The sequence below is a fragment of the Notothenia rossii genome (genome assembly GCF_949606895.1).
Source record: "Notothenia rossii genome assembly, chromosome: 1".
NCBI classification, from domain to species: Eukaryota; Metazoa; Chordata; class Actinopteri; order Perciformes; family Nototheniidae; genus Notothenia; species Notothenia rossii.
The window spans coordinates 2,041,035-2,064,491 of record NC_136912.1 but is presented as its reverse complement, the minus strand read 5'-3'; the positions used below and the strand labels follow the sequence as shown (position 1 = coordinate 2,064,491).

Here is a 23,457-nt window from a genome sequence, read left to right as displayed (position 1 = left end):
TTACATCAAGGCAGAACATTCGTTTTTTTTTAATTATATCTTGTGGAAGTGCAGATCCCCTGTCCTCCACCAGGGGGTGCTGCAGCACCCTCAGCACCCCTACTTCCCAGGGCCCTGCCTGTAACCTGACCTCAGGTGCAGTCAAGTTGGAGTCATGTGTCTCATTGGTAGTGAAAGCAATTCTAGAACCCTGAAGGCAGGAGACTGAAAAGAGTCACGGGAAGCTTATAAAAGTTAACAGCATTTAATTACACAAAAGATGTGGTGGTGTACAAATGAAATGTGCAAGTGGAGGAGCTTTCCTCATGTGACAGGTCAGTCCAGGTCAGGGGGTAGAAGAGATCAATTCTTGGCTTGCCCTTCCTATTGTCATCTGAGGTCTTCTCCTATTGGCCGTTGTCGTGGGGGTCGGGTCCAATGCAATTCCTGCCTTTTTCTGTTGCTAAATTACATCATTCTGGTGTCTGTGGTTATTTAAACATTCCCTGATAAACGTTGTTCAGCGTCAATAAATGAGTGCTAATGCCAGTGTGTTTAGTGCACAGCATCACATGTCATTTCACCTTCGATTCAAGGTTTGAAAACGTAGCATTTCGCCACATGCTAATGCTAACCGAAAATGATGAATGTTCAGAATAAAAGTGTTAAGTTAATAGTTAGTTTGAACTTCCGGTTTTTTCAGAATAAAACTGATTTGAATCAAATAGTGTGGTGACCACCTTTTTAATACACTGGAACATAATTCACACACGGAACTGTGGGGTAGGGCTATTGTTCCCACACGGACATGTTTGCGTTTACTATATGTATTGTGTGCCCTCCTGAATACACTCTCTCTTCTTCCCGGGCTGCAACCCAACAAAATCTCTATTTCTGCTCCGCAATAAAGTCCCCTTTTACACCATCATTGCTTCGCCTCTGACTCCCTATCTCTCGGCACTACAATAGTGTATTTAATTCAAATTACGCCATATCCACATTGATTTTAATTTCTAACACTATACAGATATTTGATTTGTGCACTGCGACCTGTTTAGCTTAATGATGTTTATTTATTTCCCCTTTGTCCTTTATGAGTATTTTCTGTTAGTTATAATAGTTTTGTTTTGAAAGAGTAGTTTTATTATTGATCCAGTAGAAGGTGTTAAGGCAACGTCCGGATGCCAATCGTTCTTAAAACCAAAAAGAAGAAATCCTTCCAGCTTTTATTTTGACGTCCTGAAACCGCACCGGAAGTGAAGTTCCCAGCTCTTTCTAACCTGGATCGAGGTGGCGTCTCGTCGCTACGGTTCTCTCTCTCTGTGTTCCTGAGAAAGTGTGTGTGAGCTCCAGCTCTACTGATCCATCATCTCTGTGTTTGGATAAACCTCTGAATGGACTGTGTGCTCTTTTTTCTAGAGCGTTTACCTCGGACTATAGGAGCTAGCTTAGCATGCTAGCTGGAAACACGTTAGCAACGCTACTCAGATTGAGAGTTTGACGGAGAGAGAAACGGTGTGTTTAACGGAGTCTGCAGGAAAAGGTGATCTCGGAAAGATGAGTAAAGTCCAAATGCTGCTGTCGTTGAAGAAGCAGCGACTCACTGCTGAAGAGATATTTGCTCTGTTTGAACAAACAATAGCAGAGCTCGAGGAGGAGCTGTCTCTTTCCAAAGAGGAGAACAAGAGACTCCAGAAGCTACTGGACGCTGTTTTACAGCCTCAGCTTCGGATACACAGAGCAGGTCTGTTCCCTTTACCCTTAATTAACACTTTACACTCTTTAGTAGAACTTTATAATCACATTAATAACACTTTAGACCCGGCCTGGAATTTCGTCATTTTAGGGGCAAGGCCACTTGGCCTTTTGAGTTGTCAATTTTTTAAGGGCACAAAGGCCAAAAGCCAGGGCACCAAGGCCATAAATTAAAACAATGATTTAACATACGATATGAAGTGACTACGATTGTATATGCATTTACAATACTTTTATATATATTTATTAAGCATTCAATGGACACCAAATCGCAATTAAACAAATTCTTTATTAAAACTACAAAGGATTCTTATAGCACAGACATGTTTGGCTCACTGTGAGACTGTGGTAGTGGGCCTACGTCAAGGTGCGTCCTTATTCTGAGTCACTTGAAGAAGGAGATGATGACGAGTCAGGGAGATTTGGACTTTTGGGGTTCCTTTGACCATAGGGATGAATATTGGGACTCCTTTTGTTGATGCCAGCTGCCCACCATCTTGCCGCAGCTTCATCACTTTGATATTCAGCAGGAGCACAACCCTGGGATTTGATGAGGAGTAGATCTTCAATTGTTGAAGTGTGCAGGCTTAAACGCCAATCGCCCTGCATTCTCTTCATTACTGAGAACTGCCGTTCAACTTGAGAGGTAGAGACAGGAAAAACTAGGACTATTTGTATTAGGTGCAGCAGATTGGGGTACATTCTTCCCTTCTCCAACATGAATCTGGACCATAATGGGAGGAAAGTTTTCCTACTATGGTGACGCACAATGTCGTATGTAGACAGTTCAGGCATGCCACAAGACATGTGAATGGGTATTTTGATCGCGTTTTGAAAATTGGGCGATATAAACGAGCAGCAAACTTTGAACTTCCGTCTGCGATCGCCGGTAGTCAAATAAGTCTGCACAGAGGTCTTTGACAGCTAACAACACAGCGCTAACTGCCTTGCACTAGATAATAATAAAAAAAGAACACAACTGCAACATAACTCAGGGTTCTTACACCTTTTCCAAAGTCAAATTCAAGCACTTTTCAAGCATTTTCAAGGTGCATTTTCAAGCTTTTCAAGCAGCGTACAGCTGTTGTAAATTACATATTTATATGCACATATTTATACTCAAATGATTATTTCCCTACCTCACATTAAATCCGATGTTCTTTATGCTATAAACAACCAAATGTGTGTTTCGTAATAGCATTCTACATAAGGATGACAAATTAAAGATAAGAAAACAAAGTTTAATATTGTAAAATGAGTGACCCATATCATATATAGTAGACTGGGCATCCCATATAACCTGGCTGAGCCAATATAAAACAATCAGCCAACTAACTTTTCAATAAATTCTTCATTAACATTTTTAACATTTTTGAGGTCCTTTTTAGGGTGGCAGTAAACATACGGCTCTCCAAGGTTAGGACAAAACCATTGAAACACAAAGCTGATATAAAAAAAGCGTGTGCAGAGATCCTCTTTCTGTGTAAGGGTTTTGGAGGTTTCCAGGGAATTTTTTGCAGAATATGAAAATTTTATTGCCAAAATCTCCCGATAAATACATGTTTGAAGCTTGTAAAGGGAAGATGACGGCTCTCCCTCGCACTAATGCTTTTACGTAGCGATGCTCCCCCCTCCCTCCCGCTGACATTATGAATGTATGGCGTATAGCAGGGGTCGGCAACCTTTTTGATATGAAGTGCCATTTTAAAAATGTTATAAGCGTGCCAACGATCGATAATTATCAACGGGGGGGGGGTTGACGCTCGTCAACTATCAGCTGGAGGGCGGGGGAGCCTCGCTGCGGGGAAGCAGTGTGTGGACCTGTCAGCGCAACTTACATGATGCCGAATTTAACAAACACATTTAAATAGTTGGTTTAAACGGCATAATAATAAAGACGATCGTCCGTTCTGTGATTCTCCAGAACACACAAGTTATGATATTAGGGTCATGCAGAGTGAGATGAGATCGCTGTCCCTTTAAGAGAGAGGGGTGCGGCTTGTGCATGTGTGTTTGTGAATGGTAGAGCGACAGTGAGGGAACGTGTATGTTTCTGGAAGTGAAACGCGAAAGCAGAAAAACAGAGGTCTGTGATGTATTTTGTGAAACAGAAGAACAGCTAAATAAATGCAACGGCCTCCCAAGAAGAGCTCGCCTCTCTCCAGTCATTTAAGCTAAAGTGGGTTATTGAACCTGAAGCTTGTTGCTTCTGCCCTCCTCGACTACGGTCTGGGAGCCGACAGGAAAGTTCAACACACAGATGGCCAGTCCGCCCCTTTGTAGCATATTATTTCGATGAGAAATGAGCAGATCGCCACTGGGCTTTCAACTAAATACACAGCCACGCAAAAACTGCGGTATTTGTACAGCTCCTTATGGGTACTGCAATTTGTGAAGTGCTTTCCTCCGTGGTGAAACGATCAGCACTGCACCACGGAGGAAAGCGGCAGAAAGTCACCTGGAGTTAAAGAGAGCGGGGCTGCGTTGCGTGCATGGCTTCCTTCTGCAGGTAACGGGGAGACGCGCTCTGGCGGCGGTCTCGCGTTCAGGATCCGAAAATTAATTTAAATATTTTGCACACTTATTCCACTTATTCCTAGTGTGCCACTGGTTATGCCAATGCTGGCACGTGTGCCAGGGGTTGCCGACCCCTGGCGTATAGTAATCATAGATAACACGGCAGGGTCCGTTACAGTTTGTTTTCATCTGATTTCAAATAAACAAAGTCTTGGCTTTCAGAATATTAAACTTGTTTCGGCAAATTCAGATGATAAATACAGCTTTGAAGCTTGTAACGGCATAATTACAAGCGGAGAACGGAGTAACTTTACGTCAAAGCAGGCATAACAACAGCCGGTGTTTCTCGTGAGTGTTTTCCCCGGGAAACTAACACAATACACACAAACGCAAAAATACACAAACACACACTCGCGACCTTCCCCCAGACCATTAATACAAACTAAAATATGTTTCCTCCGTTAGAAAGCTAGGAATATCCTCTTTCCAACAGTGTATAACTCAAAATGTGTCTTCGGGTCAATGTGACTGATTTCGATGGAGCAAGTTTAGGCACGAAAAATACTACCAGTAGAAATACATTGCTTTTATGTGCTTCATCCTCTGAAAACCACAGGATGGCGACTGTCGCACATACTGACATAGGTACGCTCCTTTTTATTATTGTCACCTGCATAAGCAATAATCCACATCGAGTTCGCTAAAGTTACTAGCTTAAACAAACGTAACATGCAACGTTAGGCTAATCCAAAATGCTCTACTACGGCTTACCTTTCATATTGCTCGTCAGCGCAGACTCTCCCATCGCGAATAATTGAAATTCTTTGTGGCAAACTGTGCAGAAGGCGAATCGTTGGGTTGATCCTCGTTTTAGCCACAGCTTGTATTTCTTTTCGGATAGCCAACGCTCGTTAAAACAGCAACCTCCTGGCATACTGTCATTCTCTCATTAGAATGCCCAGGTCACACAAATAAAACACTTGCAGGTCGCGCGCATAGCGCGGGAAGGCCGGAGCGGAGCTGTTTTATGTAGAAGCGAAGCAACTAAGCGCGCTCCGACTTCTTTATTTTCTTTTAATCTAAAAAGCGAACTATTCAGTCAGACAGCAATTTATTGTAAAAGTAAAGCATTTACAATTTCAAGCACTTTATCTCAAATCCAAGCACCATTCCCAAAATTCAAGCACTTTTCAAGTCATGAAAACACCTCGTAAAAATTCAAGCATTTTCAAGGATTTCAAGCACCCGTACGAACCCTGATAACTTATCCAAGTAGTAACAAAAACACTTCAAAATATTATAATTATGCATTACCATACGAGCAAGAAATAGTAATGTTATCCATAAAATTACACTTAAAGCTGGAAAAATTAAAAACTTAACGGCAAACAGGATCATCACAAAACCTTACCTCACCTCAGCCTTTTCTTGAGCGGAGAATCAGCTAGCTTGGTCCTAGACCGTCCTACGCACACGGACGCGTGAGGGGGTGGGCGGAGATAGGTCCTAGACTGATGTCAACTGTCATCATAGACCGTTCGAGCGGTGCATTCCAGGCTCAAATCAAGCGCACCGCTGATTTTGCCATGGCCCTCGTGGCCCTCGTGAAATTCCTGCCCTGCTTTAGACCCTTTATCAGCACTTGCTGCAGGTAAGTAAAAGTACAAACAGCACACTGTGAAAATCCTCCATTACAAGTTAAAGCATTTCATATCTTTAAGTTTATCTTATTTAAGTAAAAGTATGTAAGTATTATTAGACACATGTACTTTATTATAATAATTAAAATGTATTGCGGAAGAGCAAACCTACCAAAATAAATATATTTATAAAAATACATGGATTGAATAATATGCCATTTAATGTACTGATTTAAATATTACCCATACATGTAGGCACTAGTTGGTTAAATGTGACATACATTGATACTTTAGTTTTAATGTGCTTCTTTATTCACTTTTTCTTTTTAAATGTGTAAAAGCAAATAAAAACAAAGAGGTTGGATTAATTGAAATGGCACGAGAATAACTCATAAAGAAATCAATCAATAAATATGTTCAATAATAAATTAAACACATCTAAAATGTTACTTGATAAAGAATAGGTGAACTAGTACAAAGGTCATTAAGTAATTAAAACGTTAATATAAATTAATGTAAAATCTCATCAATCAATTATTGCCAACATGTACTTATAATATATTCTGTATATATATATATATATATATATATATATTCAGAATATATATATATATATATATATATATATATATATATTCAGAATATATATATTAGGGAAGCACCGAATATTCGGCCGCCGAAAATGGTTAAAAAGGCCCTTTCCTTTTAGCACCGAAAAAATATCACCGAATGTCAGGGAACAGGGTTACGTTGGTAAGCTAACGTGTTGTTGTGATCACGTAATCAAAACGCGGCGACAAGCACGGCGCGCGACCATGCCCGCGGCTGGCTCACAGCCAACATGTCTGGCGCTTGGAGATATTTAAAAATATCAGAGAAAGAGGCGCAGATTGCGATTTGTAAAACGTGTTCAGCTGACATTTCTCGAGGGGGTGTAACTGCAAAGACTTTCACCACTTCGGGATTACTCCACCACTTGAAATCAAAACACCCGGACAAATATGCGGAGTAAGATCAAATCACAAGCACTGACAGCGAGAGACTGTTCAGCGCTGCCTCTCATGTGCTTGATGAGAAGAGGAACAGACTTATGGCTGATAAAGCAGAGAAGCTACTGTTCATTAAAAAGAACCTCCCACTTTTCCTTAATAAGTAGACCAGGCTGGCTTATCATAAGCTTATCTAGTTCTACATGTCTACTCTATACCCACTTTCCTGAACAATTTTCATTGTGAGTTATAATTCACCATCTCAGGTTATCATTAGGGGGAAATGACAGCAGCACAGTGTTCAATATATTGTACTTTCGGTATCTAAATGATACAATGTTGTTTACATTGCTCATGAGGACAGACCACCTTATTTGCAGATTCTTGAAATTGTAATTTAATTTGTAATTGATTGTGGATTTTGTATCCAGTTTTCACTTTATGTATCTTTATACAATGTTTACTACTTTGCTTATGAAATTGAATTGTAATTTCATTTGTAAAAAGTTACATTCATGTGGATTTATCCAGTTTGCACATTTGTATGCATGCACTTATAGGTGCATTTGTTGTTGTTGAAGGCCTGGCTGTTAGTGTAAATAAAGACTATTTTGTTGTAGGCCTACTGGCCTAGATGTTTATGTAGTTTTAAAGCACCTTGGCTTTGTTCTGAATGCACTTTGTTGTAGTTATCCTACAGAGAAAAGAAAATGCACTTGACTTGGAATTAATGTACTGTATGCATTCAAAAGTGCTGAATAAATGTTTTATGGACCCATAATAGTGATTATTATTTAAGTTAAGTTTTGCCATAATCATGTCTTTTTCCATAATCAGGTAGCTGAACAACATTGGTAAAAACTGTATACATTATATATTTCTATTAATCATTTTCGGCCTTTCGGTTTTCGGCCAACTGTTTCCTATTTTCGGTATCGGTTTCGGCCAAGAATTTCCCATTCGGTGCACCCCTAATATATATATATATATATATATATTTTTTTTTTGAGAGAGATATACACACTAGTATTAGACACAGTCAAAAGTTTGGACACATCTTCTCATTCAAAGTTTTTTATTTATTTAAATTGGTTCTGCTTTGTAGATTTATACTGAAGACATCAAAACTATAAAATAACACATTAACTAGAATTATCTAGTAAACAACGAAGTGTTAAAAAAATCCAGAATATGATTTATATTTTGCTGCTACTGCAGAATCCTGTGGTAGCCATGCTGGTTAAGGGTGCCTTGAATTCTGAATAAATCACCAACAGTGGCACCAGCAAAAACCAGTACTTGATAACGATCATTTATTGAAGTACAGCCGTTTACTCACACAAGCAATCCGGCATACGAAAGGAGGTCTGGAGGACTGGAGGGGAGCACGTAACTTCTATAACTGCCCCAGAATGCCTTTTTTGAGATTTTTCTTTTTCCTTCCGGGGCATACTGACGTAATGAAGTCCAAATGGACCAATCCGCGGAGCTCCGCACTCGGGATGCCAGAAACTGACCATGGTCAAAATCTGACAGCCCTGGCGAATATTAATCGATTATTAATGTATTAAAAAAAACTTGCATTTTACTTCATTTGCACTTGTCAGTTCGAAGTAGTTCCACGAGGTACTCTTCTTTGAACGTACCGCTTTGTTCATCTTTAGTTTTGTTGTTCTCACTGTTCTGTATATCGCCAATAAATCAATTGCACGTGTGACGGAGAGGGTGGGGGACGGGGTCGGTGTGTAGCAGTGCACTCTGCACTCTGCGCAGCCTGCACTGCTGGCTTCCTCCAAGTTTACAGTAAAACAAACTGGTGGTGTGACCAATGGCCATTTACAATTATTAATACTATTACTATTATTAGCATTAGTCTATATTTTGGTTGAAACTAAGCCAGGAAAAAAAAGAAAAAACATAAATAATAATAAAGAAATATATAAATAAAATCGTAATAATATAATAATCTTCGATTATGGAGACTGTAACGAATATTCGAAAAATCGAATAATCGCTGGCATCCCTACTCCACACACACTCACTCAACCTTATATTTTCTCAGCCGCGGTGCTGTCTCGCTGACCCCACGCAGCAACCAGGGAACGACACCAGTAATCCAGCTCACACTGTCTGCTCCTTGAGCCTCAAAGGGCGGAGCAGCGAGCCCCTCAACGTCCCCTCAACACGGTATCCAGACCCCATGCAGCATTCTCATCTGTTTGTCCTTACTGGTGTCATTTTCTGGTTGCTAACCAATGCCATTGTAAAATATAAACACTGATATTCAGCTGTAACGGTGATGGACTCATCAAAACAGAGTGGGCAAGCTGACCAGTCAGAGCACAGTGGGCTCATAGGGAGGTGGGGGCAGGAGCTCCAACAAGGCGTGTAGGACAGAGAGTGAATATACATTAGGGCTGTAGCGGTACACTAATCTCACGATACGATACGATACGATACAATACACGATATTCAGCCAACGATACAATTCGATACACTTACATCATTTTCTGAAAGATTTTAAAGGGACAGTGTGATTTTGGTGACATCTTGTGAGTGTTCCATTGACTTGGATTGAATTAATTCAACTGAAAACTGAAATATCAATTATACAATATATGGCTCTGACTAGACAGAGTCTACAGCTTGCAAATGCTGGACAAAATGAATCAAAAGATGTGGTGAGAAAATTAGTTTCATTTTTTTAAACGGTGCAAACTGTAGCTTACAAGCCTTTGAAACGTAGGTACATAAATTGCAGTATCACAATGAACAACCGCCATCGCTGTCCAGCACGGTTTGTTTTGGGTCACGCCGTGGCTGCAGCTTCTTGAGTTCCTCAGTTAGCATTACCTTGTCCGGGTGGTGACGTTGTAGGTGGGTTCGTAGGTTAATGGTGTTTCCAGAGTATTTCACGTTGGTGTGACACAGCTTTCAAACCGCCATAGTTTTATCTAAATTGTCGCTTTCCTCCTTCTTTTTAAAGCCGAAGTGCTTCCACACATCTGCTTTTAAGCACGAAGGTGCTGGGTTAATGTTTGCCGCCATTCTCCTGAACTGCTTCGCACTCACTGCGAGAAGAAGACACCGGCGTCTGTGTATCTAGAAATGCTCTACAGCGACACTAGCGGCTCGGCTGGCTGGCGTAATAGCTCTTCATGCAAAGCGAACAGGGGGGATGGGCAGCGAGCAGAGTGCCAGGCGGAACAAGGGGGATTTGAATGGGACTTAATGGATCGATACCCACGGCTGAAATATCGATATATATATACAAAATATTGATATATATCGCAGGATCGATTTAAATTGCACAACTCTAATACACATACTATACAGAGATGCTGTTTGAGAAACCAATGTGAGTTTGGAACAATGTAAATCTATTCTAGTAGACCTCAACAATGGAATTATGATCAGTAGAAATGGCCATGTCATGGGACCTTTAAGATTGTCTGCTCTTTGAGCTCTGTGATCATCTATGTGGGCTCTAATCTGAGGTGCTTTAATTTTCGGTTTCTGAGGCTGGTAACTCTGATGTATTTATCCTCTGAGCAGAGGTAACTCTTGCTCTTCCTTTCCCGGGGGGGTCCTCATGAGAGCCAGTCTCATCATAGCATTCAATGGTTTTTGCGATTGCACTTGAGGATACATTCAAAGTTCTTGACATTTTCCGGATCGACTGGCTTTCATTTCTTAAAGTGATGATGGACGGACGGTCGTTTCTCTTTACTGGGTTGAGTCGTTCTTGCCATGATATGGATTACAACAGCAGTCAAATAGGGCTTTCCACTGTGCACTAACTGTACCTCTGCACAACACAACTGATGGTCTCAAACACATTATGAAGGCAAGTCATTCCACACATTGACTAGACCCTCCAAGAAAAATGCGATTCTGCGATTGCAGAATTTACCGTATAATCAGCAAAATGGCGCAGATTTTTAAAAGGCCGCATATTTATCAAAAGGCCGCATAATCCCCGCATTTTTCCACAAAAGTTGAGAAGAAAAAAAGTTAACTCGTCTTGACGTGACGTCATCAGCTCGCGCATCACAGAATGTAAACAACACTGTATAGAGTGAAGGTGTGGAGCTCACACGATAGAGAAAACACCAAGATGAACAAATCTAATCCATCTCATTTAGCAACGAACATTTCTACTAAAGACCGGGCAAAAAGTGGGGGGAAACTATTCTGCACCCCGTGCAACTGTGTGTTGGAGCATAAGAGAAAATCGACGGGGACGACCCACTTTGATTCATTCAAACATTCGAAAATGCTTTCTGCTGCTGCGGGCAAGAAAGCCAAACAACTCAAGTTCAGCGAGGCATCAACCTCCAAAACCTTTTCGAGGGCTACAAGAAACGAAGTGAGTAGCCTACAAGATTGAAGCTGGTCAGATAACGAACGAGTAAATGAAAACGGAATGAGGCGGAGAAGTGTGTGTGTGTGTGTGTGTGAGATTAAAATAGCCCAATTGCTTTTACAATAAATAAACATTGAATGTGTTTAATTGAATAGTAAAGGGGTTTAACGTTAGTGGCAGTTTGTGTGTGAGAGAATAAATAAGACAGCCCAATATAAAAAATATTTTTTTATTCTTTTTCTCCGCATATTCCGCAACTTTCCGCATATTTCGCAATTTCACCGCATAAAATCACATAAAAACCCTGCATGTTTCATCTTTGATTTTAGCCCGCATAATCAAGGAATTTAGCCCGCGTTTTTCTGGAGGGTCTAATTGACTCTTGACAAGGCGCACGTGTTAATTTAAAACCATTCCAGGGGTCTACCTAATGAAGCTGACTGAGAGAAGCCAAGAATCATATTCTTGATTTTTTTTTTAACACTTTTATAGTCACTAGATAATTCCATATGTGTTCTTTCATAGTTTTGATGTCTTCAGTATTAATCTACAAAGTAGAAACAAATTCAAATAAACACAAACCATTGAATGAGAAGGTGTCCAAACTTTTGACTGGTACTGTATATAAAAACACATAATTTTAATATTTAGCAGGTTCCCTCATCTATAATCATTTATACAAGTTCAACTTTGAACATGTACAGCAGTAAAATGCAACATACGAAATAATCAAGAAACATCTTAAATTAAACACTGACAGGGAACATTTTACTGCACCATCATTACTGTTACATAAGAAGGTGCTGTCAAATGTTCTGATGATGCTTGCATACTTTTACTTAAATAAGCTTTGAATGCAGGATTTTAATTTGTAACAAGAGTATTTTAATTCTATACTGTAGGCGTAGTGTATCTGTGAACGATCCCAAATACAATTCCTTGTTTATTGCAGCTAGTGCTACGCCATAAGAAAAAAAACGTATTCATTTTCAAAGAGGCTGGGCTACATAAGGTGAATTGAGAGAACACAAATACACATTAAGTGGGACAAAGAAAGATAATGTGAAAATATAAAAACAAAGGCATTAATTAGGGCTGAAAAATGTCTCCCATTGTAATGGTGAATAGATTTGTAAATGCTAACACTTAACAGTTTGTTCTGACTGTGTGTTTCCTGTTTCCTGCAGACGTCCAGCAGTTGGTGGTGGTTAAAGAAGAGCTTCTCCCTGACCAGCAGGAGTGGAGCTCCAGTCTGGACCAGGAGGACCCAGAGCCCTCCCCACACATTAAGCAGGAACAGGAGGAACTCAGGGTCAGTGAGGAGCTGGAGGAGTCTGATATCACCAAGTCCACTTTCACTCCTGACCCTGTGAAGAGTGAAGATGATGAAGAGAAACCTCAGTCCTCTCAGCCTCATCAAAGACAAACTGAACACCTGGAAACAGAAGCTGATGGAGATGACTGTAGAGGACCAGAACCAGCCAGGAACTCAGATCCAAAGAGCAGTTTACAACCAAAGACTGAGGACGACACTGGAGACTCTTCTGAACATGACAATGAAGACTCGTCTGAACCTGACACTGAAGACAGTGCTGATTGGAAAGAGACCAGAGAACCTGCGTCAGGCTCAAACTCACTGAAAAATAGACATGAATCTGTCAGTCATTCACGACCTAGTGCTGAAAATAAACCATTCAGCTGCTCAGTCTGTAAGAAAACTTTTTCACTGAATGGAAATGTAAAGAAACACATGAGAGTCCACACAGGAGAGAAAGCACACAGCTGCTCAGTCTGTAAGAAAGCTTTTTCACTGAATAGAAATTTAAAGGAACACATGAGAGTCCACACAGGAGAGAAACCACACAGCTGTACAGTCTGTAAGAAAGCTTTTTCACATAGTGGAAGTTTAAAGGAACACATGAGAGTCCACACAGGAGAGAAACCACACAGCTGTACAGTCTGTAAGAAAGCTTTTTCACATGGTGGAAGTTTAAAGGAACACATGAGAGTCCACACAGGAGAGAAACCACACAGCTGTACAGTCTGTAAGAAAGCTTTTTCACAGAGTGGAAGTTTAAAGGAACACATGAAAGTCCACACAGGAGAAAAACCACACAGCTGCTCAGTTTGTACAAAATATTTTGCACAGAATGGAAGTTTAAAAAAACACATGAGAATCCACACAGGAGAGAAACCACACAGCTGTACAGTCTGTAAGAAAGCTTTTTCATATAGTGGAAGTTTAAAGGAACACATGAGAGTCCACACAGGAGAGAAACCACACAGCTGTACAGTCTGTAAGAAAGCTTTTTCACAGAGTGGAAATTTAAAGTCACACATGAGAGTCCATACAGGAGAGGAAGAATAGAGCTGCAATTTTTATGACAAAAGATTTAAATGGAATCGTTTCAAAAGACACAAGTGTGTTGGTTGTCAGCTGCTTCTGTAACTGTAAGGGAATATATTTGTCTATTTTGTGTACTGATGACCTAATGCCGTTACATGCAATACGTTACTCCCTCAGCCTGATTTCACCCACCTGCAACCGATTCGCTAATAATCACAAATGTTCATTTCTTTGACCCCTTGACTCGACAACTTTCTTGTTTAATAATCGTTACATCTCCTCAGGACCAAGTTCCCATGTCCTGCCTTTCACCTGCTGATCACCCACTGCTCATTTAAGGTGGACTGACCGATACAAGGGACCAGCTAGTCTTAGTGTCTTAATTCAAACGTTTTGTAAAATGATGCTAGACCAAAGATGTGCTTTTGGGTTGTGTGCTCTCTGCAGGACGGTGTCTGTACTCAAAGATTGTTTATGAAATGAGAGCTTCACTCTGTTTTTGTTGTCTAAACGACGCCAACAGAGCAATACGTCTTCTTTCCAGCAGATGGCATACATCTTACATCATCCAGTTCAACTGTCATCCACACATTAATGATTCAAAACAGCAATGTGTAAGATATGGCTAGTAATTGACTATTGCAACAGAATGTGATGTGGTTACAGTCTTGAGGCCATGTCCAATATTTTTATGCTTTGTTTGATTAAATCTACTGAAATGAGCATTCAATGACTAAATTATTCTGAATGACTGATTACATCATGGGTTTGCATTGCAATATTAGAACGCATAAAACCCAACTTTATTTCTTCCAAGTTGCGGGTGTTCATTGTTTAGAAGTCCGCTGTGTTTCATCCAAGCTTCCACTTCGTGCTCCGATAATGCTGAAAGTATCTGTTGTATGCTTTACCTGCTCCAGTAACAAAGTGTAATTCACTGGACAGACTAGAGATAGTGGATGGATCCAGAGGAGAACCAGAAGAGTCCGTATAGAGCCTTCAGGTTCTGAAAATGATCAGGGATAGAGCTAGAAAAAAAAATCCAAAAGCCAAGAAAGACCCAGTAGGAAGACAGGAAGGAGCCTAAAGAGTTTGCATTTTGTATTTTTTGATATTCAAGCTCTTCTCTTAAGATATACGAACTTCCTATCTCAATATGTATCCTTTTATTCCAATTAAACCTTACATTTTTGCTGCCAATTATTGAGACTGTTTCACAGCTTTATGTTAAATATTTAGACTGTTTTCTTTACATATAGATTACATAGGATGAACAGCACGATCCACTCTGCTGGATTCTGCCCAAATCGGCTCAAAATGCATGCAAACATCTCGCTTTACCCATACTCCTGCAGTTGTATTGTTCTGGATTCATAGTGAAGAGCATTAGATGTTCTGCACTCTTATTGTTATGTATTTAATATAAGGTCAAATACCCATAAAGTCAGAAAAGAAAAGAGACTCACTTAAAGGGGACCTATCATGCAAAATGCACCTTTGTACGTCTTTTATACATGAATATGTGTCCCCGGTGTTCCAGGGAACTCACCAAGAGTCAGAAAACACAAACCTCTCTATTTTCCTCCATACCCAAATCTCTTAAAAAGGGGCTGCAACGGATCTGATACAGACTGATCCAGATTTGAACAATTTTCTGACGTCAGGACAGTGGAGCTATTCGGGTATTGGGCCAACTCCACCAATCAGGAGGAGACAGCCACGGACATTGCCGTTCGAAAGCGCTGGAGACGCTGTAGTACATATTTCAGGCCACCAGATGGTGCTGTTCTCACAGAATCCGAGCATGGAAGGCAGTGTTAAATTGAGCGAAATGAGGAATGGATCAAATGCATGATCTGTTTGATATTTTGAAAAATAAAACGTATAAATATACCTTATATACGTATGCAGATCCTGATCTGCATGACGGGTGTTATTTTCCCCACAAGGAACAAGTCACTGCAAATTATCCCGCTTATTACAAGGCCACATTCTCAACTAAGTAACGACATGACTCCCAATATTAATCGAAATGCTTTTATGTATTTAGAAAATGTTTTTATTGATTTAAAAAATAGTTGTATGTATTGATTTAAATTGACATGCATCCGCTAAGAAAAAGTAGTCCGTTGTTACCGTTTTTTTAACAGTCTGAATGAAACGGCAGCTCTCAGCTGGGTATTTACACAACTAATGGCTTTCTTTTCCAGCAGCTAAATTAACTGTAGGTTCCTCTGAGTGTCAAGCTTGCAGTTAGTGACAACACCATGAAGGCTGGTGATAAAAGCTCGATTCTATAACATGTTTTCTTTCAGGCTTTTGGAAGGAAAACGTACAAAATACACATTTAAGTGTTTATTTTACTATAGTTTGTCTATTTGCGTCTGTAGATGTCTCCTAAATTCACCAAAAGTTAGCATTCTAACGTAACATAAAGTACCACGACCGCTGTGTGCATGCACCATGTCAACAGAGAGTTAGAAAGCTGTGTCTCTCCTGCACAATCTCATCGGATCCAAATATGGTCATTTCCTTTGTATCAGCAACCAATCGTGAAAGTACAAAGGGGTCTTAAACCAAGAAACGAATTGGCTGGTGTCAATTTCTGACAACGTGATTTCGTTCAGATGCGTCACATGGTGTGCTAAAACACTTCCTGGTTAGCTTTCCGCTAGAAATGTAAATCTCAAAATGGCAAAAGAACGGCGAAAAAAACGTGCACTGAGAAGACGATAACAATTGTCATTTGCACGAAGCAAGGTTATACAAAAAACAAATGACCCCGAACATGAAATACCTTCACGGAGTGCGTCGAGGCGCAAACTGTCATCCAGAGAACAGGAGGGTTTAGCTAGCGCCTCACTGCAATCTTTAAAGGTCGTTTTCTCAAAATGAGTTTTTTCTCCTACTCTGAGTTCGAAATTTCAACTTCAGTAGCACGTAGATACACCAAACCTTCCAGTTATATTCCTATCAATATTATGAAGGCTTTTACTGAAGGGTTTGTTCATATATCATTCATAGCCTGAATTATACAACATTATATACCTAAAAACATGGCGAAAATTGATATTTTAGGGCTGTTGACAGTATTTTCTGATTTATGGAGTGATAAAAAGAGATATCCAAAATCCCTTCTGTAAAAGCCTTGGATACTTATATGACTACAGAATGAAACAATGAACCTGGCTTTGTCCAAACTTCAGATTTCGATTCCTGAAATGTGTTAAAATATGTGCATATTTAATAAGATAATGGCTAATTTGCATATTTAAACATGCTATTTCAGAGAAAACTTGTAATACAAAAAACAATTGCCTTATTGTAAGTAATTGACTATAGAAATGTCTAGCTGTTACCTTTAAGTTAAAAAAATTACCCTATTCACCTGGGGTGTCTCGCCTTAAAACGTTATTAACGTGCCTAAACTCAGTAATTCACTAAAAATATTTATATTTTAATGGAGCCTCGTCGGCAGATCAGGATCCCAACGCGTAGCGGAGGGATCTTGATCTGCATGACGGGTGTTATTATCCCCATAAGGAACAAGTCGCTGCAAATTATCCCGCCTATTACATGGCCACATTCTCAACAAAGTAACGACATGACTCCCAATATTAATTGAAATACTTTTATGGATTTAGAAAATGTTTTTATTGATTTAAAAAAAATGTGTATGTATTGATTTAAATTGACATGCATCCGCTAAGAAAAATAGTCTGTTGTTACCGTTTTTTAAACAGTCTGAAGGAAACGGCAGCTCTCAGCTGGGTATTTACACAAGTAATGGCCCATCAACCACAGCTCTCTCCCCCCACTCCCCCCCTGATCTTTCTTCTACAGCAGCTCAATTAACTGTAGGTTACTCTGAGTGACAAGCTTACAGTTAGACACAACACTGTCATTGCAAGTGACCCTCAGTTAGTTTACTTTAATGTTCAACTGCTAAATTCGTTACTGATAGAAAAGGGCTTCTACTGTACCTAATTACCTTAACACTTGAACCGCCAGAGGTTTTTGTATAGGCCTACCAAAAACCGTCAAATCCCGCTATTAGAATGCAATTTTTAACAACATAGGGTGCTACATAACACACTTTCAGGAAAAGTCACGGACTGGGAGACTTTAATATTTTATTGAAAAAAAGTTACATTGCACACACACAACACACATCACACAAATTGACCCGATTGGCGGTTCTAGTGTTAAATAAACTCACTAATTAATTAAACCAGTTCAATACGCATTATTCTTATTCTTGTCATTCTTTATGAGCGCAGAAATAGTCTTAAAATCAGATCTGTTTTTTAAATAAAATCTGACGGCAGGCAGTTAGCTCTGATCACCTATGATAAATGCGCCACACCTAATCGCTGGCCATTCAGCCACAGAGCTCCCTCTATACAAATCAAACTGTAGACGGTGTGAAAGCACCTATTGTTTTAAATAATGGTCTGAATGTGACCTGTGAGCCTTCTGAATTACCGTGGTACAGCACATTCTAAACTAAAATGTTCAATCAATAAAGTAACATCTTATCTTATCTTAATGATATCTTCATATTAATAATAATAATAAATCATACAGTATGTGTCCGAAAGGGAGCAGGAGGAAGCAAACACAAAAATATACAAAAAAAACCTGCATATTAAAGCAAACGATTGTAAAGGTAAAAGTATGAGCATAACAAATAAAGAAGTGTAATGTAAACATTTACATTATGATTATTTAATATATAAAGACTATTATTGAATTACAAGATTAGATATACTTTAGTTGATCTAAAATATTGATGTTTTCAAATGCTCTTCAAAACACAACTGAAAGTCCATGAAACTTGTCTTTCTGTATTTGTGAATGAAGCGCCATCTCCTGGTTAAAACCTGAAATTGAAAATCTGGCAACGCCCTCTTGAAAAATAGTGGGAGGGCTTAACATTCCTCAATACTGGTCTTAGGCAGGTCGTAGGCAGGAAGCTGTAAGCTGGAGTCTAAAATGAGGTGCAACATCTGTAGCTGTGATGTGTTCATGCTTGCGTGTTCCTGTAAGCAGCCGAGCCGCAGCGTTTTGTACCAGCTGCAGGCGGGTCAGCGCGGTCTTGTTTAGGCCGGCATAAAGTGCATTACTGTAATCTAGACGCGTAGAAACAAAGGCATGAATTACACGCTCAAAGTCTAAAAAGGATAAAACTGTTTTAATTTTGGACAGGAGCCTCAAGTGATAAAAACTGGACTTAACCACTGAGTTGATTTGTTTATCCAATTTAAAAGCACTGTCAATTTTGACGCCCAGATTTGTGACCATGGGTTTTGTATACGGTTGCAGGGAACCCAGGTCAATGGAATGGACAACTACACCGTAGTTGTGTATATAAGTGGTTCCCAAATGGTGTGCCGCGAGGCAAGTCCGGGTGTGCCGTGGGATTTTGTGACAACCATATGTTATTATTGCAATATACAACTACACAAAAATAATACTTTTTTAATTGACTATATCAGTACTTTGTAGGTTTATATGTACGTAATCTGCGTGACTTGCGCTTCCACATCTCCACGTGCAGTGCTGCATAAACATGGCTGAGTCAGCGATAACTTTCGAGGGGTCGAGGTATGCCCATTGTTTTGAGTTCGTCCGAAGAATAGACAGGAATGTGACGGTGAGGTGCAAACTGTGTCCAGGCCAGAAGCTGTTATCCACTGCTGTAAACACCACGTCAAACCTCAACAAGCACCTGCAAAGAACACATGCTAAGGTGAAGCTAACGCACACGCTTTTTTAATTTTTTTATATCACGTAGTCTGTTCTTCTTCTCTGTCTTCTAGTTGTTGCCTGTTTTGAATGACAAATACACACTACCGCCACCTGCTGGTAAGGAGAGTTATTGCCACTCACGCATGCGCAGTTCGTACGTGCTCGGCGAGTAAAGTAACGAGTTACTTTATGTAGATAGTAACGAAGTAGTGTAATATATTACTTTTTTTTAAAGTAATATGTAATATGTAGTATATTACATTTTTTTAGTAACGACCCCATCTCTGGAGTTGGCGTTCTCTACTCTGGTTTACATGAAGAACAACAGGAGGTCACGGCTCTCTGTTGAACAGGACTTGCGAGTGGCCCTCTCCTCAGTGCCACCAAGGATTAAAAAAATCTGCGCGCCCCGACAGGCACATGTATCTCACTCATTTGTAAATCGGCAAAATATTTACAATAGCACATGTTTAAATGCTGATTGCTGAAATGTTACATTTATAATTTGTAGTTCAGGACCTCGGACAATGCAGCTTCCTTGCATTGACAGTTCTCTGTGCTGAATTTCTGCTGAGTTTCCTTTGCCTCATTTTTTATTTTGTGACCTGTCTGGTTTAAATGAGTGTGTTGCTGCTTTGATGAAGCCTAATTTGATAAAGTTTCAAATTCATTTCTGAAATATTTCGTTAATAAATATTTCATGAGTAATATAGTTTTCTTTGTCACATTTTATTAGGCATTAGTAAATAATTATGCACATTTACAGATATTTTACATGATATGAGTGATAACACGTGTTATAAGGGCTATTTTGCACAATAGGTGTGCCTTGAGATTTTCACTTGTCCTTTGGTGTGCCTTGGGCACAAAAAGTTTGAGAACCACTGGTGTATATGATATGTCAATAATAAACCTGAGAAAATCTTGAAATCTTGAAAGGGATGTGCAAACTAGTCATTATATACAATCTTTTATTAACTATTAGTAGAAAATTTATTGGGATCCTATTAATATCTAATAATAAAATAATACATTCAATAACGTGCTTTAACCACCAGGTGTCCCTTTCTATCAGCTGTGCACCTTTATGGTGTAAATACAGCCTATCTATCAATTGGATCAAATTAGGGCTGTCAAGTTAACGCGTTAATAACACGTTAACGCAAAAAAAAATTAACGCCACTAATTATTTTAACGCGATTAACGCATGTGTATTTTTTGTCCTCGGCCGCCCCGTTTCAGAGCGCATCGAGTTTAAAATACCATCTACAAGCTGATGCTGACAGCCCCACTCCTGCCGTCCGCTTGCGGCAGACCACACTTCCACGCTCACTGGCAGGCACCGACTGGCCATCGGGAGGACCGGGAGGGTGTGTGTATGTGTGGCGCGAGAGAGAGACCTTAAGTGTATTGTTGTTGTTAGCATTTGGTGCTAGCTAGCTGCGCTAACGGATATAAGGAGCTGTGAAAACAGAGGAGCGACATTTCGACAACTGCGCCGAGCACTTGACTTTATGCAGGTAGCCAGACAGCGGGAAATTGTACGAAAAGTCAGCACACTCAGCACGGATAGTGCAACATGATTGCAGCGTCCAGGCAGCTCCTGTCGCTCCTGCCGTTATGTGATGACTTTCAAAGAGAAAAGCAAGCAGACTCGGAATAAAATATTATTTTATTTTTAAAAAACGTTTTCAGATTTCACATCACATAAACACCAAATCCCAGCATGCATTGCGGCTAAACCATCCAATCATCGAGCTGAGGATCTTGCCTACGTCTGTTTCCGGCTTCGTTTATCACCGATGTATTTTTTTATACACACATTCCTTCACATTTACATTTTAATGTGCATTAAAGTATTTCGTGAGGCCTTCTAACATGTTTTTAAATATAACTATGGTTGTAGTTGAAGAGTTGGTCAATTAACATGAACCGAAGCTGTTGCCTGGCAACTCAATCTCACAACGTCACGTCCGTTAAATCCACATCCACACCTATGATCCACACGCATGGATTAACATCGATTTAATACATTAGTGTAGCCTTTGTTTCTGCTAAAACAGGTGTCGACCAGCTGGGGAAACAAGAAAATCGGCGTAATCGAGTGTGACTATTAAAAAATAAATCATTACGTCGGGGTAGCATTTGCTTGGCATTTCCGGTTATTTCTCCACTGGTTAACATGGGTTAACAATACCGTGTAACTGTCACGTTTGAAGGGACGAAATCGTGACATCTTCACGTCTCCCAGCATGGTAAATCGTCACATGTTCACGTCTTGCCGTGATACTGGGATGAATGTAACATAAGCGGTCAGTAGAATATAAGCAGCAGTCAGTAGTATATTAGCAGCAGTCAGTAGTATATAAGCAGCAAAACAGGTCTTTAACCATAGTTTTTTTTTTAAAGAAAAGTTGATATTTTGTTAAAAAACATGACTTTATTGTGTGATGGGTGTTAACTGGCGTTTGGCTCATCATGCATACTAATAATCTAAAGAGGAAGGAAAGCTCTTAACCGCCTGATAACCGTCTGCTGCTCATTGATGACAGACGGCATCTTTGAACACATCGTTCCTCCTTCACTGTGAGTAGAAACAGTTTATTGATGTATTGATTCTGTGTACCTCCTGTGAACATTATTTAATCTGACATGTGTTATAGTCTCACAGAGATGAGAGGAGGAGCAGCTATGAGTCTAACTGCAGCAGCGAGTGGATTAGTCGTCTTCCTGCTCTCTGGGTCAGACTGTACATCTACACTTACATTCATCACATGAACAGAGGGGATTCTGGGAAATGTGGGACTTGTAAAACCAGGTCTCATGTGAGAATACGTGGGATGGATTTGTGTAAAAGGCAAACCTAGCAGAAACATTTTAAATGTATTTGTGTAGAATTGTAGAAACTCAAAGACGTTACTAGTTTGTTTGATGGATTTTCTGAAGACCTTGTCGTGCGTTGCCGCTGTCCTTTGCTCGAGTCATCTGCATAGAATATCAGTTTGCTTATCACCTGTACAAGCTTTGAGAATATAGTGTCTGCATAACTGTTCCATCCTCTCTCTCTGTGAAAACACTTTGCTTTGTTTTTTTAAAGAATCTCCAGCTCCGTCTTTATTAAGTTGAAGTGATTTAGAGAGATATTCTTATTCTAAGTCTTAACATATTGACTGAACTCTTATGGATCATACATCTGCACCAAACCCTTCTAGTTCCTTCTCTCCTCTCTGACCTCAGTGTTATATTCCCACGCTCTGAGTTAAAAGCAGTCTTCTTCTTTTTCTTATCTGCATCAGACAGAAGCTGCTCAGACCTGAGTGTTCTGCTTTCATAGTTCAGACTTCCCTCAGCAGCAACCTGCCCACAGAGCGGACAGAGAGGGAACTGGAACGAGAACCACACACTGTTCTAATTAATGTGGTCGCTAATCCTTCACTGTTCATTTATATGAAGGCATTTTCCAATCTTGAGTCAAACTGACTCAAGATATGAGGACTTCCCCTCTCCTTCAGTGTGTGAGTTTACTCAAAGTCTTCCACTGACATAATAACATTAACATGCAGTATAACATATATCATCATTGCACTCATTTATCTATTTACCCACCAGAGGTCGCCAGCAGACATGGCAGTGTCCAAAGACACTGAACCAGGGCTCCAGGTTTTCTGTCTGATTTTAAAATAGGTCAAATATAATCTAGCCACGAGGGATGCTACTAGAAAGAAGAATAAAGGAGAGTTATGAAGGAGACTTCTTCCATCACATAAAGATTAACACGTTCCCTCAAAGTGTTTAGATTTCTGATAAAGGATGGAATCAAGTGAACCACCCACTCTGTGTTTTATTAAACTATTGTTCATTAAAACATCTTCCACCGTGGAATTAAATGTGAAATGTGTTCATGTTATCTCCTCCAGATGCTCCAAGCTTTAAAATGTGTTGCATTGTGTTTGTGAAAAACGTTTCCTGCTTTGTGCCTCTGGACATTTGCAAGTTGCCGTTATATCTACCCTTCCATGTTAATAACTTTAAACACTTCTCCTCCAGACTCTCCAAAGCCTCCCTCTGTGTCAGTGAGTCCCTCTGCTGAGATAGAGGAGGGCAGTTCAGTGA

At 39.9% G+C, this 23,457-nt stretch overlaps 2 protein-coding genes across 2 annotated transcripts in view; both read left to right on the top strand.

The window, feature by feature from the left end:
* The window catches only part of LOC307045178 (uncharacterized protein), a 117,178-nt gene that overhangs the window by 60,012 nt on the left and 33,709 nt on the right, over nt 1-23,457 (top strand). The gene's annotated exons all lie outside the window — the stretch shown is intronic.
* On the top strand, nt 1,537-14,316 carry LOC307024958 (uncharacterized protein; the record flags this gene model as incomplete). The annotated part of the gene is made up of 2 exons (XM_079659486.1): nt 1,537-1,723; nt 12,434-14,316. The coding sequence occupies 2 exons, from the start codon at nt 1,537-1,539 to the stop codon at nt 13,612-13,614; spliced, it is 1,368 nt and encodes a 455-aa protein (XP_079515612.1). The 3' UTR covers nt 13,615-14,316.